At 37.6% G+C, this 18,245-nt stretch overlaps 2 protein-coding genes across 2 annotated transcripts; one reads left to right on the top strand and one right to left on the bottom strand.

The window, feature by feature from the left end:
• Positions 1–187: 187 nt before the first annotated feature.
• On the bottom strand, positions 188–7,656 carry LOC144200596 (uncharacterized). The gene is made up of 18 exons (XM_077722840.1): positions 7,646–7,656; positions 6,884–6,997; positions 6,641–6,746; positions 6,331–6,493; positions 6,150–6,251; positions 5,903–6,085; positions 5,685–5,795; positions 5,024–5,216; positions 4,818–4,954; positions 3,998–4,222; positions 3,793–3,934; positions 3,590–3,713; positions 2,691–2,882; positions 2,477–2,614; positions 1,642–1,824; positions 1,373–1,567; positions 649–797; positions 188–573 (listed from the first exon to the last, which is right to left on the bottom strand). Exons 1-18 carry the CDS (start codon positions 7,654–7,656, stop codon positions 399–401), a joined length of 2,643 nt encoding a protein of 880 aa, XP_077578966.1. The 3' UTR covers positions 188–398.
• Positions 7,657–9,045: 1,389 nt separating this feature from the next.
• Positions 9,046–17,959, top strand: nrgnb (neurogranin (protein kinase C substrate, RC3) b). Its single transcript, XM_077722839.1, has 8 exons — positions 9,046–9,401; positions 10,106–10,176; positions 10,276–10,313; positions 10,829–11,703; positions 11,789–11,849; positions 13,709–13,730; positions 15,027–15,182; positions 17,812–17,959. The coding sequence occupies exons 1-8, from the start codon at positions 9,248–9,250 to the stop codon at positions 17,833–17,835; spliced, it is 1,401 nt and encodes a 466-aa protein (XP_077578965.1). The 5' UTR covers positions 9,046–9,247; the 3' UTR covers positions 17,836–17,959.
• Positions 17,960–18,245: the final 286 nt, after the last annotated feature.

Below are 18,245 nucleotides of genomic sequence, written 5' to 3'. Positions count from 1 at the left end.
TTTACATGTATGTTTTTTTGACTTTTAAGTTCATTGTATGGCTCACAAGGAATAACATTGCAAAATATGAATTGTTTGTGGCTCTCTTCATCAAAAAAGCTGATGACAAATATGGCACAATGCTTCTACCTGCTGGACAAATAAGGCACTGCTCCACTTGACTGAAGCCCAAATGAGGGTTGTAAGTAGCAGGTGGGCAAGGTAAAATGTCCTCGAACCCAAATCCAGGACAATAGTGACCTTTTGGGCATGCTGGTGGCTGGATCAAGCCGGTTTGGTTGCATAGTTGCCCTCCTTGACACTGTAAACATGACCGTGTGCCTCGAAGCTATGAAAAAATAAGCCGGAATAAAGTCAGTTGTATTTCTATTCCGCTTTAGTCCAACTTTCGTCTTTCCTCATACCGGCTGGAATGTCCCGAGAGGACATGGTTCTGGCCTGAATGCTCTTTCTAATGTAAAGTGACCTTCTTCTACTTCGTATTGGATGGGCGAATCCGAACCGCCAGTGCAGTAATATCCAGGGGAACAAGGGCCGGATGGGGAAGTGTTGTTGGAACCCAAACAAAACAACCTGAGGGAGGAAAGAGGAAGCCTTTAAGTGGAGATGTCAGGTTTCAAAAGTAGGGATTTGACTGTGAGGTGTTACCCTGGTGGACAGCTGATGCAGCCAAGAGGACTATTAAGGCCGGAGGTGTTGCTAAAGGTGCCAGACGGGCAGGGGATGGGAGAGGGTGAAGCTGGTGGGCAGTAACTACCTGGAGGGCACAAATCACCTGTCTGTCCATCCATTGGAGTCTAGATTTGACAATATCCAAGTGGATAGAAAGGGTGGTGAGATGTATGAATAAATCAAAGTAGCAGGAACAACAACTATTCATAAAAAAGAAATAAAAACGGCATTCTGGGATTCAAGATGGAGATTCAAAGGTCTGATTGACTTGTTATGATAGTCTAATGGCTATACTAGCGGTGTCAGACTCGGGTTTAATGTAGGCTGGACCATTTTAGATATAATATTTAGATTTTTTTTTAAATAAACGGAGTAAAAGAACTGTATTAAAAGCCCTGAATATTCCAATTTTTTATAGATTTATAACAATGTTTATTTTAGCTTTTTTTTAAATATATTTTTTAGATTTTACAAAATGATTTTTGGACTAAAAACACAGAAAAATGATTAAAAAATGACAATTATTGATTTAAAAGGGTGAAAATCCGGAAATTTAATATACATCTATATTCTTAATTAGAATTTGATCCTAAAACAGAAAGTCGGCCTCATGATTTACATTCCCGGGCCACACAAAATGTTGCGGCGGGCCAGATTTAGCCCCCGGGCCGCCACTTTGACACATGTGGTGTATACATACCGCAAATATAGCTCTCGCTCTACAGTAGAATCCATCTTTGCAGGTGCCGGATGGTTCTGCCAGGCCCACGCCGCTACAGTACCAACCTGCACCACAGGGAGAACACTCGGACCTGTTACTGAGGCCTGAGCGAGAACCGTAACTTCCCTCGGGACACGGTTGTGCAAACGAGGATCCTTTGGGACAGTAAAAGCCCTTGAAAGTCACAAGAAAGGAAAAGATATGTTGGAATTTGTCATAGTGGACTGTAAGGGTGGGCTTTTTCCCACCTGAGGACAAATAGAGGGGGTCTCCATTCCAGGTTTGTGGCAATAGTGCCTAGATGGGCATGGGACACAAACATCGCCATGGTGACCAGATGCAGTGCTTCTGTATTGTCCAGCTTGGCAAGGGTTAGAATACATAAAGCCAGTGCCAGTTGGGCAGTGATGACCATCGGGACATAAGCCAGTCTGCAAAAAATTTGGATGTCAATAACAAAGTATTTGGATTTTATGATAATATTTTTGGAGGATTCAAGAAATCTAACTTAGAGGGAAAGGCCATGTTCGTTCTGCATAGTACTTTTTGTATTAGTTGTTATGGTTCTTGCCATTTTAGAGGTGAAGGGATGTCAACAAAGCAATTGTATATAAGTTTTTTTTGCGTAAAGTTTGATTTTACATGATATTTTGGACCGTTGAAAGTTTCCAATTTATAGGGAATTGTTTCCAAAGGCTCCGTTCTTTTATTCACAATATTTTTAGTATTAGTAGGAGTTATGATTCTTACCATTTTAAGGTGAGGTGATGTCAACAAAGCAATAATAATAAGTCAATTTTTAAAATAACCTTGATTCTACCATGACATTTTGGATTGTTTAAAGTTTTAAACATAGATGGAACTTTTTTAAAAGCCCCCATTATTGTTCACAATAATTTTAGTATTAGTAGTTATGATCCTTGCTGTTTTGCAGGTGAGATAATGGCAACAAAGCAGAAATATAAGCCAATAACAGGATCTTTTTTTATTTTTTACAAAAACCTTAAAATTTTGGACCATTCAGGCCTTGTGTTTTGGTCATAATACTTTTAAAATTAGTAGTTATGATCCTCGCCGTCTTACAGGTGAGGTGATGGGATCATCTTCAGGCCGTTGAGAATAACAATATTTCCCCTCAGGACATGGGACACATTCATTGACCTCGCTAAGACCAGGACGTTCGCCGTAGGTACCGTTGGGGCAAGGAACGGGTTTGGGATCCTACAATGAAAAATGATAAGAAATAATATGTCTTAAGGGGTAATAATGAGACGAAATGTGCTCTTGTCAAACCTACAATATGGCCACCAGGGCAGTAGAAGCCACGAGGACAGAAAGCGGCAGAACGGCGAGGGTCTCGAGCCAAGCCCTGAGAGCAGAGATAGCCTGGGGGGCACACCATGACACTTAGCATGGCTTCCTCACTTGTGCTCTCATTACTGCAGAAATGGCCCGACAAGCATGGAGAACACTCTGTGGAACCTTCATCCTATACACAAGGATATATAAAGGGAATTATGGAAGGAGATATTGCAAGTTGTGGATGTAAAAGATAGCTAAAAGGTGTGGGAGAGGAATAAAATGGTAAATTAAAGGTAGTGGAAGGAGAAAGAAATGGAAATTTGGGAGAAAAATAGGACATTTTTGTCAATGTTGGACGTAAAGGGACAATAGGGCTAAAAAATAAAAAGCACAAACCCTTAAAATGTCCTCAATTTTTGTCTTTTTTCTGCTTTTATGTCTTTTTTTTAATCGCATTTTGGTATTTTGTTTTTAACTAGGTCTACAATGTCTTCTGTGTCTGTGTCTTGCTACTGCAAACAAAAAAAAATCCCAAATACGGGATGAAATAAAGTACTAACATAAGCCAAATATTCATCAAAATTTTAAAAGTAATGTCAGTAAACATTTACTTCACTTTGAAATCATTTCAAACCATAATTATCAAGAAAATATACAGGAAAAAAGAATTAGTACTAGACATTATTTAAAACTTTACTGTTATAATGTTCGGTTTAAAATGAAACCACGGAAGTGAACCCACGTTACAGAAAACATAGTTGAACTTATATTACATAATCAAACAATAAATATGCTATCCTCCTCTTCCATTTAAAAGATAGGAAGTGACTAATATGAGCTGTATGACTGCAGAGGCTGAAAATATACCAATAATAAACATTTGACGGGCCTTACAGAAAAACTGCCTCTTCCACACAGTTTGGGGTTAACGGTAGTTGACTCCGGGCAAAAATAACCGGCTGGACAAGTCCAGCAATCCTCCAACGCTTGGCCTCCTTTTCTAGGGCGAAACGTTGCGCTATAAAAAAAAGCAGAAAGTGAAACTGAAACTGAAACCATCTCATAAATCCATCTTATTTAAACATATCTATATTTACGAAGGGCAGGGTGCCGGTTTCGAGCTTCCTTCCACACAAAATGAACCTTCCGGGCATGTTGGACAGTCTTCTTTTTGTTTGTTACCCATGTTGATGCTATATGTACCTGCGGGGCATGGAAACTGTCCGCCATATGCCGTCCCTGGGTATGCAGATATGGGTTAATTTGTAGTTTTTGACATTTTATGACAACACCTTTGGATACCTTCAGGGCAGTAGTGTCCAGAACTGCATCGGCCAGAGGGTCCACTCGATCCGACAAGACAGTACCAACCCGGTGGGCAAGGCTGGCACTCATTCTCGGTTTGTAATCCAGTCTGAGCACTCCAAGTACCCGCTGGGCATTTGTACTGGGTGGGGAATTTAGTGCCGGGTGGGCAATAATGGCCCACAGAACAGGGTAGAGGGGGTCTGTGAACACTGCCTGTACCTGGGGAGAAGAATTTGGGGGGTGAATGGGTGAGAGTAAAGTATTTGGGAGGATATATTACTGTGTGTTACTATTATTGTGGATAGGAGTAATAATTAGAGTATTGAAAACAGTATTTAAGATCTTTTTTTGCGGGAGAGGTCATTTAAAATTTGAAATTTAGATAAATGAGAGCATGATTATTTGTGTGGAGGTGCTGGGATCTTTTTTACAGGTCGGTATGTGGTACCCTGAGGCTCTGTGGGTTTTTTGAGGGTAATCCAGTTTCATTTCAAGTTGTGAAAAGTATTTTGATTGGACACTTTGTAAGACATGTGTCCAGTTGTTTATTTAATACAAATCGAAATATTACATCTAATGTCCACTGGGCACCTGTCTCTGACATGTAGTCAGCTGGGATGGCGCTCCAGCACCCCCTGCAATCCTTGAGTATAAAGTGGTTGAGAAAATGAATGAATAAAAACAGTATGTAACAGATTTTGATATAGTAATTGGTCATTCAAAACTTGAATTGCAGCCAAATGGTACCATGATCATTTGTTTTTAATGCACTTGTGTTATTTTATTTTTATTTATGTAAAGAGGAATGGAGAACCTCGAAGACAAGCATATCTTGCAGGACACTGCAGACACTGCGAACGATCCGAGATGTCCGTGCGGTTGCTCATGGTTCCTGGAGGACACGCATTTGCTGGGGCGTTGGGTTTTGAGGACCCAGGAGGACATACAAACCTAAAATGAAGAGATCACTACCATCCAGATAAAAAAACTGAATGTATATGCAGAACTTGGGTCCCTCACCCTTGCATGCAGTCCATATCTGGAGCAGTCAAACCGGTCTGAGTGCAAGCTGAACCCGCGTAGCATTCTCTGCAGTCCGCCATATCTGCTTGGCCCTCCAATGGGTTGAAGGAGCCCGACGGACATGGCACCGGGTCACTGGCCCCCTCGGGGCAATGGAAACCGGCAGGGCATTTGAGACAGTCCTTCAAACCTGGAGGACATTCACAGAGCAAAGAAATTGTGAGATTTAAAGCTTCACTACGAGGTGCACAAAAACAAAATTACCAAATAAATAATCAATAAAAAATAAATAAGTAGTCAACAACTTAAATAGTGGGGATTAGCACAAATAACACCAAACACACAAATGAACAGATAAAAAAAAAAAAAAAAGTAGTCAACAAGGATAAGTACTATTAAATATGAACTGATAAAAAACAAAATAAAAAAGGATGAAATAAATAAGTAGTCTACATTGATAAGTACTATTCAACATGAATAAATAAAAAAAAAAAGAGAAAAAAATAAGAAATCAGTAGTAGTTAACATGTTTATAAGTACAAAAGTGACTAAAGTGGTTGGCAGCCTATGGAGTTTTACTGCAAGTAGAAAATAAGATAACTCTTAATTTAGGTCTTAATATGTATATACACACAAAAGTAAATGAGAGTAAACCAACTTTTTGCTCCTTGATTGGGAGTGAAGGTCCCTGGAGGACATTTCACTTCCTCCAACGTCCCAGCTGGACAGAACCGTCCTCTAGCGCAGGGCAGTCCAAGTCCCGAAGACCCTGCCAACACAAATACACTTTAACTATTACATTTTAATCACCCTGTCGTTTCACTGTTAGCATTTCCTTCGTCAATGAAGCTCTGTCCTCAAATTTACCGCACTCACCCGGAGGACAGTATTGTCCTTCACTACATCTTTTGCAAGCCGCTCTACTTGTCTGACCCACTTGTTCTCCAGCAGTTCCAGCAGGGCAAGGTGACCCGTTAGGGGTGGCCGTGCCCTCCTCACAAAAGAAACCCGATGGGCACAAGAATTGAGGCGAAGGAGTCCCTTCCAAACAGTAAAACCCTAAAAAAACATATATACATATTACTGCATTGATGTATAATGAATATTTAAATAATTCCACTACCTGCAGGACAGATTGTGCAATCCACCCGAGTCTGAAGACCTTCTTTAGGACCATAACTCCCCCCAGGACATGGTATTGCTAAACCTTCTTCACAATAATATCCTGTTTTTAAAAATGGAAAAAATACTCAGTGTGTGTACTTATATTGTAGTTTTACAATATTACAATGATAAATACTAACCTGCTGGACACGTAACACATTCTGAACCCTCCCCGGAGTGTGTGTAATACCTTCCTGGTCCACAAGGAGAGCTTAAACTTGACCTTTGACCTGATTGCCTTAGTCTGGGGGGCATCAGAACCCCACACATTAAATCAGCATCATCACATTTATAACATGAAGTCTGTCCAAGTGTAGAAGTCGAACCAAGAGGACAAGAAATAGGCTGGGACATCCCATGATCTGGACAAAAACTCCCTGTCCAAGTCAGATAGTTATTTTCTTACGACGCACCACACATTAATTTATACATTGTCTTTTTTCACCAAACCTGCAGGACATTGAAGGCAATGGCTAGTGCAAAAACTAGAGTAGAACCCCGCAGGACAATCTTGACATTCAGTGTGATCCGAGTTGGCTTCTTTACCAGGCCCACACTGTAAAAAATAGAAGAACGTCAAGTAAATAATGGATATATTTTCTCCCAAGACACAATAACCATCTCTAGTTACCTTACGCGCAAATCCGAAATTACAGACCGAGTCCAAGGGACATGTTTGACAATGCAGAATACCTTCCGGGGAATATTGCCCGGGAGGACATAAAGACATATTTCCATTGGTGGGATGGCAAGAAAAGCCTGCTGGGCAAAGACGACAGTCGGCGCGGTCCTCGGACGTCATCAGACCTGCAAAACAAGGCTGCAGAACACAGCGGGAAGTCGTGACATAATGCAGACATTCATTTATAATAGAAGACTTTATCCACACTGTGAAACTACTGTATAGATAGTATATGCATTGAACTATTTACTTGCACAGGTGTCAAAGTGGCGGCCCGGGGGCCAAATATGGCCCACTGCATCATTTTGTGGGGCCAGAGAATTTAAATTATGAGTTTCTATTTTAGGATGAAATTCAAATGATGATAGATGTACATTATATTTCATGATTTTCTCCTATTTAAAATATTTTATTGAATTTTTTTCTTGTGTTTTTAGCTCAAAAAGTATTTGGTAAAATCTAAAAATACAGTTTTTTTTAATTTTCATATTGAACATAATAAAAAAAATGTTTCCATTTGTAATAATAAACATATTTTCCATTAAAAAGAAATAAACCCTCATATAAACATTGCTTAAATCTATAAAAATGGACAATTTAGGGCTTTTGATAGTTATTTTAATCCAATTTTTTTTTTAAACTGGATTTGAACCCAGAACCTCAGAACTGTAAAGCCAATGCGCTAGCCACTCAACCACTGGGCCGCCCACTTAGTGGAATTATGTAACAAAATAATTTAATTTAATTGTCACTAAACTGAGAATTTTATGTACCTTGCAGTCATGGATGCTACTTTTCCCTGTATATGGATTAAAAGTTCCCATAATGCATCTCTGAGCCACAGATAGATTTCCAGGACAACTATGAAACACACACACATCATTTTTGCACAATTTACATTAAATATTATATTTTAATTAAATATTTTTGCTTTTTGGCTCACAAATGGCCCACGGGACATTCCAAACAAAGTTGCTGGGAGAAGTATGTTCCTTCTGGACAACCAATCAGATTGCTCGAAGCTAGTTCTGCCCTAGCTTCATGAATAAAAATAATAATAATTAAGATATTTAGTTTTAAATACATTTTCATTGTTTGTTCTTACCAAATATGAATCCAGTTTGGTTCCACAACGTAAAAAACAACAATCCTGAAACCCACAAGTGTGGCATTGTCAATAAATATCCAATCCAGGCTACAGAGTGACTTTTATAGGCCATGTTTGTTAAGAAGTGCGACTGTTTAATGCATGAAAGTGAGGAGCACGCATGGCTGAAAGTGAAACGACAACACGGAACGCCAAAGTTGATAATGGCGTGTAACCGGATTATCCGTCTTTATAATGCATGAGCATGTGCAAAGGAGAACTTATCTCTGGGTGTAATTATTCATGGGGCTTCTGCTAGTTAGTTGTATGGAGGCAACAATGAAGAGGACAAATTGTGGAAAAGTAGGAGACATAAATGGGAAAATTAACTTTAGAATATAATAGTAAAACATCCTGAGTGTGCACTTGCCATTTTTTTATACATTTGCATTTGTTGTTTATGTTTTTAGATAAACGGACAAACTTGAAATATCAACATGTGGTTTTATTGTAAACATATTAGAAATGATGACAAGTTAAGGTACACTAAAATATTACCCTAAAATATATATATATATATGACATCAGGGCAATGACATAATGTTTTCCCTCTATGATGTCATATTTAATATTTTAGCACAAAATTTTTAATAAATTCAATCGATTTAAAACAGTTGACAATTCATTAGTATTTTTAAAATGTTTTAAGATATGAATATTATTGTAGTAATGCAACTATCCTTGTCTAATCATTTTTTATTTAATTGAATCAGTATAGAACTCCTACTAAAAACAAAACAATGAAAATGCTAGTTAGGATAGGCTCCAGCACCCCCCGCATCCCCTCTGATGCAGTTCTGAAAATGAATAAAAGGAAAAGCTTGCACTGTGTTTACATTTTTTGGTCATGTATGTTAAAAAGTAAACTACTCCAATTACATATATTCTTGCTTTTAACGAAGTACTTCCAAGAATATCTTTTACAACAAGGTGGTATAAACATGGGTCTTTTTGTGGGGGAGGTTTTTTTAGGGTTGAGCCTCATCGGTGTCCATAGTCATGTTACCTAGCAACAGTAAACAACATCAGAGCAGACAGTCAACATTGTTAATGGCTGGCAGCAGTTTATAAATTAGAAAAGCTATTGAATATACTTCAAAAAGTACCTTATCAATAGAAAATTATCAATGAAAACTCTTGACTTTAGCACTATAGCTTCTAATATTGACTGGCAACATTTTACCTTATTACAAAAAAGCAAAACTTGCATTTTAACACCCGGCTGGAAATGTCGGTGCCTTTTTGCAACACCCACTTGAGAATCCCACGTGGGTTCGGCGCCCTCCTGGAATGCCTCGTCCGGGAAATTCTTCGCGATCAACCGGCGGATATTCCCAAATATGCCGCCATCTACTTTAAGCGTCTTCTGGCCCAACGAGATGGTAATATAAATCTTCAAAATGAGGATTCTTACAGGTTATATGGAGATGTTTCTAAGCTGTTGTGGGTGTAGCTTTTTTGTTCCAAATGATTCAGCACAGACACTTTCATTAATTGGTGGGGGAAGTCCTAAGGAAGAAGCACCTGAATGCCATTCTCTGATTGCACTTGGAACATTCTAGATTTGTGGAAAGGAAAAGTTGATGATTTAGATTCAAGTATGTCAGACTGGGGTTGGTTCGTAGGCTGCTTTAATGTCAACTTGATTTCACGTGGGCTGGACCATTTTAGATATAATATTTAGATTTTTTATTTAAAATTGGATTAAATGAACTGGATTAAAGGGCCTGAATATTCTGTTTTTTATAGATCTAAAACAATGTTTTTTTTAGCTTTTTTATATATTTTTAGATTTTAAAAAATTATTTTTGAACTAAAAACCCAGAAAAAATGGATTAAAAAATGACAATTATCAATTTAAATGGGGAAAATCAGGAAATTTAATATCCATCTATACTGTTCATTTTAATTTGATCCTAAAACAGAAAGTCGGCACTCATGATTGACTTTCCCGGGCCACACAAAATGATGCGGCGGGCCAGATTTGGCCCCCTGGCCACCACTTTGACACCTGTGCTTTAGAATAGTTGGAAATAGTTTGCACACCTGTGTTGAGTCTAAGTGGCTTGCCTGTTGTGGTTTCCAGGTAGTGGCGTGGACCCAATTGAGTGGGCGGCCAGCCTGGAAGATAGATTTGACAACGACCGTGCATTCCAGGCCAGTTGGCAGCAAATCAACGTCGTCCTTGATTGATGTGACCTTGCGTCTGACTTTATCATTTTTTTTCCCTCTGTGCCAATTCTTGTTATTTTACAGGCTGTTCCTGAAACGGTGACGGAAAATGCCATTCCTGAGTGAGATGATTTTTTTTTTTATGGCGAAAAAAAGAGAAATTATAATATTAATTTAATTTGATTGGTCAGGGATTTGAAAATTAGTTAATTTTAACTTGTTATAATTATAATGTGCATTATTTCTAACTATTTAATTGACTAGTTAGTCAGGAATTTTAAAAATAACATCTTATTTTTTAATATTTTACACATTTTAACTTAATTTTAACTTATTCTCTAAAATAAAAAAGATAAACTATGACATCCATTTACATGATTTTGAAATGTTTAACTATTTATTTAACTGGTTTGTCAGCGATTTGAAAATCCACATTTTTTTTAAACATTTTACCCATTTTAACTTCATTTTACTGTATTTTCTTAAATTACAAAACAACTTTTTGTCCTATTTATTTCTCTAGGGTTTGGCAGGAATTCTTTTCAAACATTTTACACATTTTAACTCCATTTTTTGGCCTATTCCAGCCAAAAAAGTACATATATATATTTTATTAACCAGTCTTTTTTTCTCTCAGAGAAAAACCATCTGCAACAGAGACCAAATCAGTATCCGCTCCATTAGCAGAGGTCCCACCACCCGAAATGGCGCCATCAACTTCAGTTCAAGTTGACATAACTGTCGATCAGAAGGAGAAATCTCCGGATGAACTTCAATCTGAGACATTAAGTGACTTTTCAGAAGTCCAAGAAAGCACTGAAAGTAAACTAAGCGAAGAACCGGCTACAGAGGAAGAAACAGAAGCTCCTGAGAAGGAGGAAAAGGAGATAAAACAAGAAGTTACTACAGAAACGGCTGAGGAAGTCACTAAGGAAGAGACTGGGGAGGATCAAGAGGCCACTCAAGAAGATCAGAAACAAGAAGAAGTTCCGGAAGAATCTCAAGAAGAGAATCAGCAGGAGATTCAGGAGGACGAAGCCCAGAAGGAGGTTCTAGAGGAGGCCCAAGAAAAGACTCAAGACCAGGATGAGGAGGCTCCACAAGATGGCGCCGAAGAAGAAGCCTCCGAAGTGGAGAGTGCTGCCGATCTTGGAGAAACGGAGACTACGACGGAGGAAGTTAAAGTCGACGAAAACGAGGGAGATGATCCATCACAACCTGTTGATGAAGATAATACTTTAGCGGAGGAGGCTGGAGAAGTGCAACTTCAGAGTGAAACCACAGAAGAAGTCCAAGCCCAGGAGGACGAAGCAGTGACCAATGAGAGAGAAGATCTGGAAGGAGACTCGGAGATGTCGGAGGTTGAATCCGTTGATGTTACACAAGATGAGGAAAGTGATGTTTTGGAGAAACAGATGGAAGAAGAAGGGATTTCGGAAGTGGAGGTGACGGAAGATGTTGAGCCGGCAACGGGGGAGGAAGAAGCGGGAGCTAATAATGAGGAAATGCAAGGTATGGATTGGAATTTGAAGATTTTATTGCGTTTTTGTGTTGATGGAAGTGTAAGAGGAATAATTGGTTTTGCTGGTTATTCCAGATGATGTGGTTAAAGACTCGCTGGAGGAGGATGGGCCTGATGATGCAGCACAAACTGAGGAGTAGAAGGAATGGAGGTAGTTTTTATGTATATTATTAATATTTTTGTTTTTATAACTGGAAAGCAACACTAAAAAATGGGAAAAATGCTTGAATTTGATTGGCTTTGATTCTAATTGAGATGTAATGATGGCAAATTGGATTAAAAGTGATTTTATGGTGTTTTATTCCGAATTGTAATTATAAATCGAGAAGTGTTGTGACATTTTATTCCAATAAGTAATCAATAATTTTATCATTAATGTATTAAAACTGCTTTTTAAGCTAAATTCCTTCAGATTTGATTTATTTTCAGCCTTGTTGAAGTTGTGGCACAATTTATAATGTTAAATATGTTCAAGAATGAACTTTAAAAATGAGAAATTGCACGTTGTAAAGTCTGTTTTGTTGCCATTATTAAAGCTGAGAATTATTCAAAGGCTTTGTTATCTTATTAATTTGACAATGCGTCATTTATTTGCGTTTTGAGACTGAGTATTCAATCAAATCTTCGTGAAGTGCATACAGTAATTAAAAGAGTCACTCCATTAGGAATTGGATTAGACTAAACATGTCCATCACTCAAAATTATGACCGTAAATGGTTGTTTGTCTCATTCTGCCCTGTGATTGGTTGCCTATCAATTCTGGGTGTTCGCCCTCTATTCTCAAAAATTTTCTCTAGCACCCCGAAACTCTTGTGAAGACAAAAATTAATAAACAAATCTCAGAAATTGAGAATTACATTATTACATTATATGATAGTGTTGCTCCATTAATTTAAGATTAAATTATTCCACTTTAAATTCAAATAGGCATTATCCTTTTGCAGGGTTTCACTATTAAAACACACAAATTTCCTTTTTATTAGTCATAGAATCATAAAATAGTTTCAAAGACCTTTCAAAAACTTAAAACTCAATTAAGAAATCCATCTTTATCAAGTAAAATCACATATTTTTAACATTTTTTGCCCCAATGGTCTGATTTAGAGTTAAAGTACAGCGGTGAAGTCGGCATAGAGTTGCTGAAAATGTTGCCATAGCGATACTTGGCCACTCACCCCGTGTTCTTGTCGCGAAGTTTAAAACAGACGGCGAGGTTGATTGTTGCCAAGCACTTCGAATACTCATATTAATCATACTTTTCTCTATACTTTGCTAGAATTGGAGGTCCTTGAATTCCCTGCAATAACTGGAATTAAAGAGCTACATATGGGTTGTTGATTAAGAATGTTAAATGGAATCCAAGTTATTAGAGAGAACTCAAGCGTGAGATTCAGTTATCGCCAAATAGAAATGACTGTGAGTGATGGAACTCGGATTAATGGCTGTTTTTCTGCCCCTGCATTTCGTCGCTGAGGCTGGCAGCGGCGTGTGTGGGCGGCCTCGCCAGCTGGGATCAGAAGGACGGCGAAGGCTGTTAGCTCACGCTGCCTTTAATACATTTATAACACATGCCCGGCTACACTCCGCCTGCTTTTACGAGCTGGAACTACAAGTTCAAAATGAATATTTGGAAGTCATTCCAATTTTTTTGCTCATTTTGTCACTCGCTATTCCACGTGATGGCCAACATCTGCCTGTTTTTACGTGGTTGTGTGCAAAAACAATGAGTTGGCAACCTTAATGAGGGTTTGTAAAGATAAAATACATGCTGACATGTTTGTAGGAGGTCCTTTTTCGCTCCCCTGTGAATGTGTGTGTGGATGAGTGTGTGGATATGTGTGTGTTTCCTCTCTCTCTTCTTCTTCTGTGCATGAGAGATTTTACTGAGCATGCAATGACTGTTAGGAAGAGCCAGTGAGGCATCTGTATAAAAGCGCTGAGTGACTTTAGAAGAGAGATAGCGACCCATTAAGGCTAGGTGAGCCTCATAAAAAGCCAAGACATGGATTGCCGTAATGTAAGTAACATCTTTATTTTAACTTTCTTGAGGTTTTACTTCTGTATATTGACTTAGTTGGGGGCTTTTCATGTCTGAGATAAAGCCTTATTATGTTTTTTTGTTTTTTTTGATACTGCGTTTTGGTATTTTGGTGTTGCGTTGAAAAGATGAGCAGCTAAGTAGTTTCTTTTTTCGTAGAGATGGCAGGTGAGTGAGCCGTCAGGGGTAATTAATGCTGGCCGCACAGGTGGGTGGTCAACCCCACCCCCACATGGGGGTGGGGAGTTGGTGGGATTGCTTCGTGGGTTGTCTTTTGTGGGAAATGTCAGACTGACTGGAATAGTAATTATCGGGGTATTTGGGACATAGATTTTTAATGGGTGTTTACAGCTTTGGTAAAATGCTGCTGAATTTTTTAGTCCGTTCATGAAGGCTCCTTTGGGATTTTGACTGATAAAGATAATTGTCTTTTTTTTTGGGATGGAGGCTAAAGTCTATACTTTATACTTAAAGTCTTTATTGTTTGCAGCTAAATTGATTTCTCAATGATAGTAGTAGTCTAATATGAGGTATTTTTGCTTTTGTTATAGACAGTTTTGTTGCTTACTTATGCTTTATTAAATATGAAGGGATGTAGTAATTCATTTTTATTCACAGAAGGCATGTTTTTTTACGACATGGATTAGAAAAACAATTTGAATTAAAGTCTTTATTAATGTAGCGCATAGGATGGAGTATATACTCTTTGTTTTTGGTTATAAGTAACATTTGGAAAGACATTATATTAAATTGCATATTTGACAGGGCAGTGTTGCATAACATTTTCTTGCTAATTAACACAGAATTGTCAAGTTTTTGTTTTTTTATTTATTAATTGTTTTACAATCAGCAAAAAAGGCTTAAAACCTGCTGTGAATTTTGTATTTTTTTGGGGGGGTAAAAACGCAAGCTCATTTAGGAACTTTTGGGTTTTCATAATCCTATTTGTCTTCATCTGAGGTCAAATATGAAGAAACCACACCCTAGACTGGTCGCCAGTTAGTCACAAGACACAGATAGAGACAGACAAGCATTATTAACAATCATTATTTATGATAACAATGAGAAGAAAGCAAAAGAAAATGTCAAAAAAATGGGAATACATTAACTTTGACTAGGCTGACTCAGTCACTCACAATATGGCAGAGTGGAAAATGGAGAGAGAAATTGGAGGTGGGTGACCTCTTAGGTATAAGCACTTAGCACACATCCCCAGCCAATCCAAATGAAAAGCAAGCGCATAATATTCCCGTCACGCCACGGTCCTCTCAGCAGGAAGAACGCAGCAGGACCCAGGAGGAAGAGGACATCATGGACATTCCGCTGGATGACCCCGAGGCCAACAGGGCGGCCGCCAAGATCCAGGCCGGCTTCCGGGGACACATGACCCGTAAGAAGATGAAGCCGGAGGACAAAGCGGAAGGAGAGGAGGTGAGTTGGAAAGATGGCCTTCTCGTACTGAGGCCAACTAACTCGGGCCAAAGCATGTCGTCGAACAAACTCAGAAACTGTATATATGTGTATATATATGTGTATGTATATATGTGTATATATATATGTGTATATATATGTGTATATATGTGTATGTATATATGTGTATATATGTGTGTATATATATATGTATATGTATATGTGTGTGTATATATGTGTATATATGTGTATGTGTGTGTATGTGTATATGTGTGTATGTGTATATATGTGTATATTTGTGTATATTTGTGTATATACGTGTATATTTGTGTATATTTGTGTATATTTGTGTATATATGTGTATATATGTGTATATATGTGTATATATGTGTATATATGTAAATGTGTATATATGCGTATATATGTGCATATACACACATGTACACACATGTACGCACATGTATACACATGTACACACATGTACACACATGTATACACATGTACACACATGTACACGCATGTACACGCATGTATACACATGTATACACATGTATACACATGTATACACATGTATACACATGTATACACATGTATACACATGTATACACATGTATACACATGTATACACATGTATACACATGTATACACATGTATACACATGTATACACATGTATACACATGTATACACATGTATACACATGTATACACATGTATACACATGTATACACATGTATACACATGTATACACATGTATACACATGTATACACATGTATACACATGTATACACATGTATACACTTATACACTTATACACTTATACACATATACACATATATATACACATATATATACACACATACACACATATACACACATATACACACATATACACACATATACACACATATACACACATATACACACATATACACATGCATATATGCTTTTTAGTGCTAATTGTGCATTTTTTAAAAAGCTACCGTGTCTTATTTTGACTTCACTGCTGCGAGAACTTGGCAAAAAGGAGGTCTCCTCTAGGGGGAGGCGGTTAGGGAATTGGGACGGGGCCCTGACAGGATCATAAATCTTCTTGGGTCTGCTGAGGAATGTTCTATATCGGGTATACCTGTAGCTATAAATACATTTCTTACATAAAGTAAAAGTTAGTCGCTAAGTGGGTTAGATTCAACCAATGGTAGAGCTTTTACCCCAAGCCCCCCCCCCCCCAAGACAGCTGCTATATATTTCATCAGGGAGTGATATTTTTCCGAAGGAGTCAATTAAGTTTTTATACTTCTCCCGGCGATGCTAAAATCGTGAAAAAAATATGATACATGTTGTTTTATAACGGCAGGCCTTTTCCATCAGTTTGTATAATTTATTCGCTGTAGTTTTTTTTTCGGAGCCAGATTTCCTAGTACTATCTTTATATTTTGATGGAGTAGTTCTTACGACTAGTACTAAGTAGTTGGTTTTGATTTTTTGGGGGGGGATTTTCTGAATTTTTAGAGGCCGAAATATTGTACATATTTCTCTTAGGCAGCACTAGTTCAAGCAATATAAATTTTTAGCAAAGTTTTGTAGAGAGCAGCGACTTTTGTCAGCTCAATTAATATACGAATCCTCTGATTGGTGAATTAATAAGCAGTCGTGAAGCAGGTTCACTCATCTGTGCTTAAAGGTTAACGATTAATTTTAGCTGTTGCTGAAGCGCCTATGGAGTCATTAAATGAGTCACTCAGTTACGCCTTGCATTAATCACACATAATATACGTAGTGCAGGAGTGGGGGGAGCTCTAATTGTTTAAATTATGTATTGTTTCAAAAATGGCTTTTTTTGTCCATGACATAAAAGGAATAGAAAGTGAAATCAACATCACCAATAATGCAAAAAAATGAAGGATTTCTAAATGAAAACTGTACATATCCCAAGATATGTGTGTATATATGTGTGTATATATATATATGTGTATGTATGTGTGCATATATATGTATGTATATGTATGTGTGTATATATATACCTACAGTATGCATACATGTACATCTATGTGTTTGTATACATATAAATATATATAATTACATGTGTATATATATATATATATATATATATATATATATATATATATATATATATATATATATATATATATATATATATGTATACATACACATGGATGTACATGTATACATACTGTAGGTGTTTTATTTAGTGTTTGTGATTGGTTGGCAGATATGGCACATTTAAAATGCTTAGTCATGTATTGTTGACATGATGTGATAAATTCCGGGTTAGATTCTTGGATTTCAATGGTTTGCTAGGATTAAATATGCATAAAATAGCCATTTTTCAAGAGGATTTGCATTGTTATTGCCACTTATATTCTTAAAAGGTCTTATTGTTGTAAAATAGCTCTTAAGAGTAGAGACATTACACCAATAATACAAGAAAAAAATGGAATCTGGGCAAATTCCAGGTTACCTAGTGTGCAAGAATGTGATTTTCTACACACCAAAAAAATGGTTCCACAGTTCTTGTCGTTTCCCTTAGCAACCACTGGAAGCTTGAACCCACGATGACCACCAATGCACGTCTATAACATTGCCGTTGTGTTGTTGTACTTTAAATCCACTCGTCCGTTTCTGTTTTTAGAGGCAGGAGGAACGGGGGCAGTAGAGAGCGATGACAAAGCTGTGGCAGAGCAGAGATGCGGCTGTCCTGGCCTAAATGGAGAAAAAAAGAAAAGTGGAGTGAAAAACTAAGCTAAGTAGCAAGCAAGTATGCTTCGGCGAGTAAAAGCACAAGTTTGTGGTAGAAAGAAAATGAAGATTTGTGTCTTTTTGGAGGTTATTTGAACTTTAGCACTCCTGCTTGTCAAGATGTCTATTTTTTAGTCAAATCAGATGTCTTTCACGCACCATTGGCAAACACACTGCATGTATTTGTGGAACTTCTGCTCATGTGCTAGTTTTTAGATGATCCGTGAATGTCAAAATGAATGTTTTGGAAATGCATAACAGGCATTTTTCCTTGTGCATTAGTAGTAAATTTATATGACTTAACTTGTGATTAGTGCTTGTATATTG

Source organism: Stigmatopora nigra, chromosome 8 (assembly GCF_051989575.1).
Source record: "Stigmatopora nigra isolate UIUO_SnigA chromosome 8, RoL_Snig_1.1, whole genome shotgun sequence".
In the NCBI taxonomy this organism is placed as follows: domain Eukaryota; kingdom Metazoa; phylum Chordata; class Actinopteri; order Syngnathiformes; family Syngnathidae; genus Stigmatopora; species Stigmatopora nigra.
The sequence above is the reverse complement of the archived record's forward strand: the minus strand, read 5'-3'. Positions and strand labels throughout refer to the sequence as shown.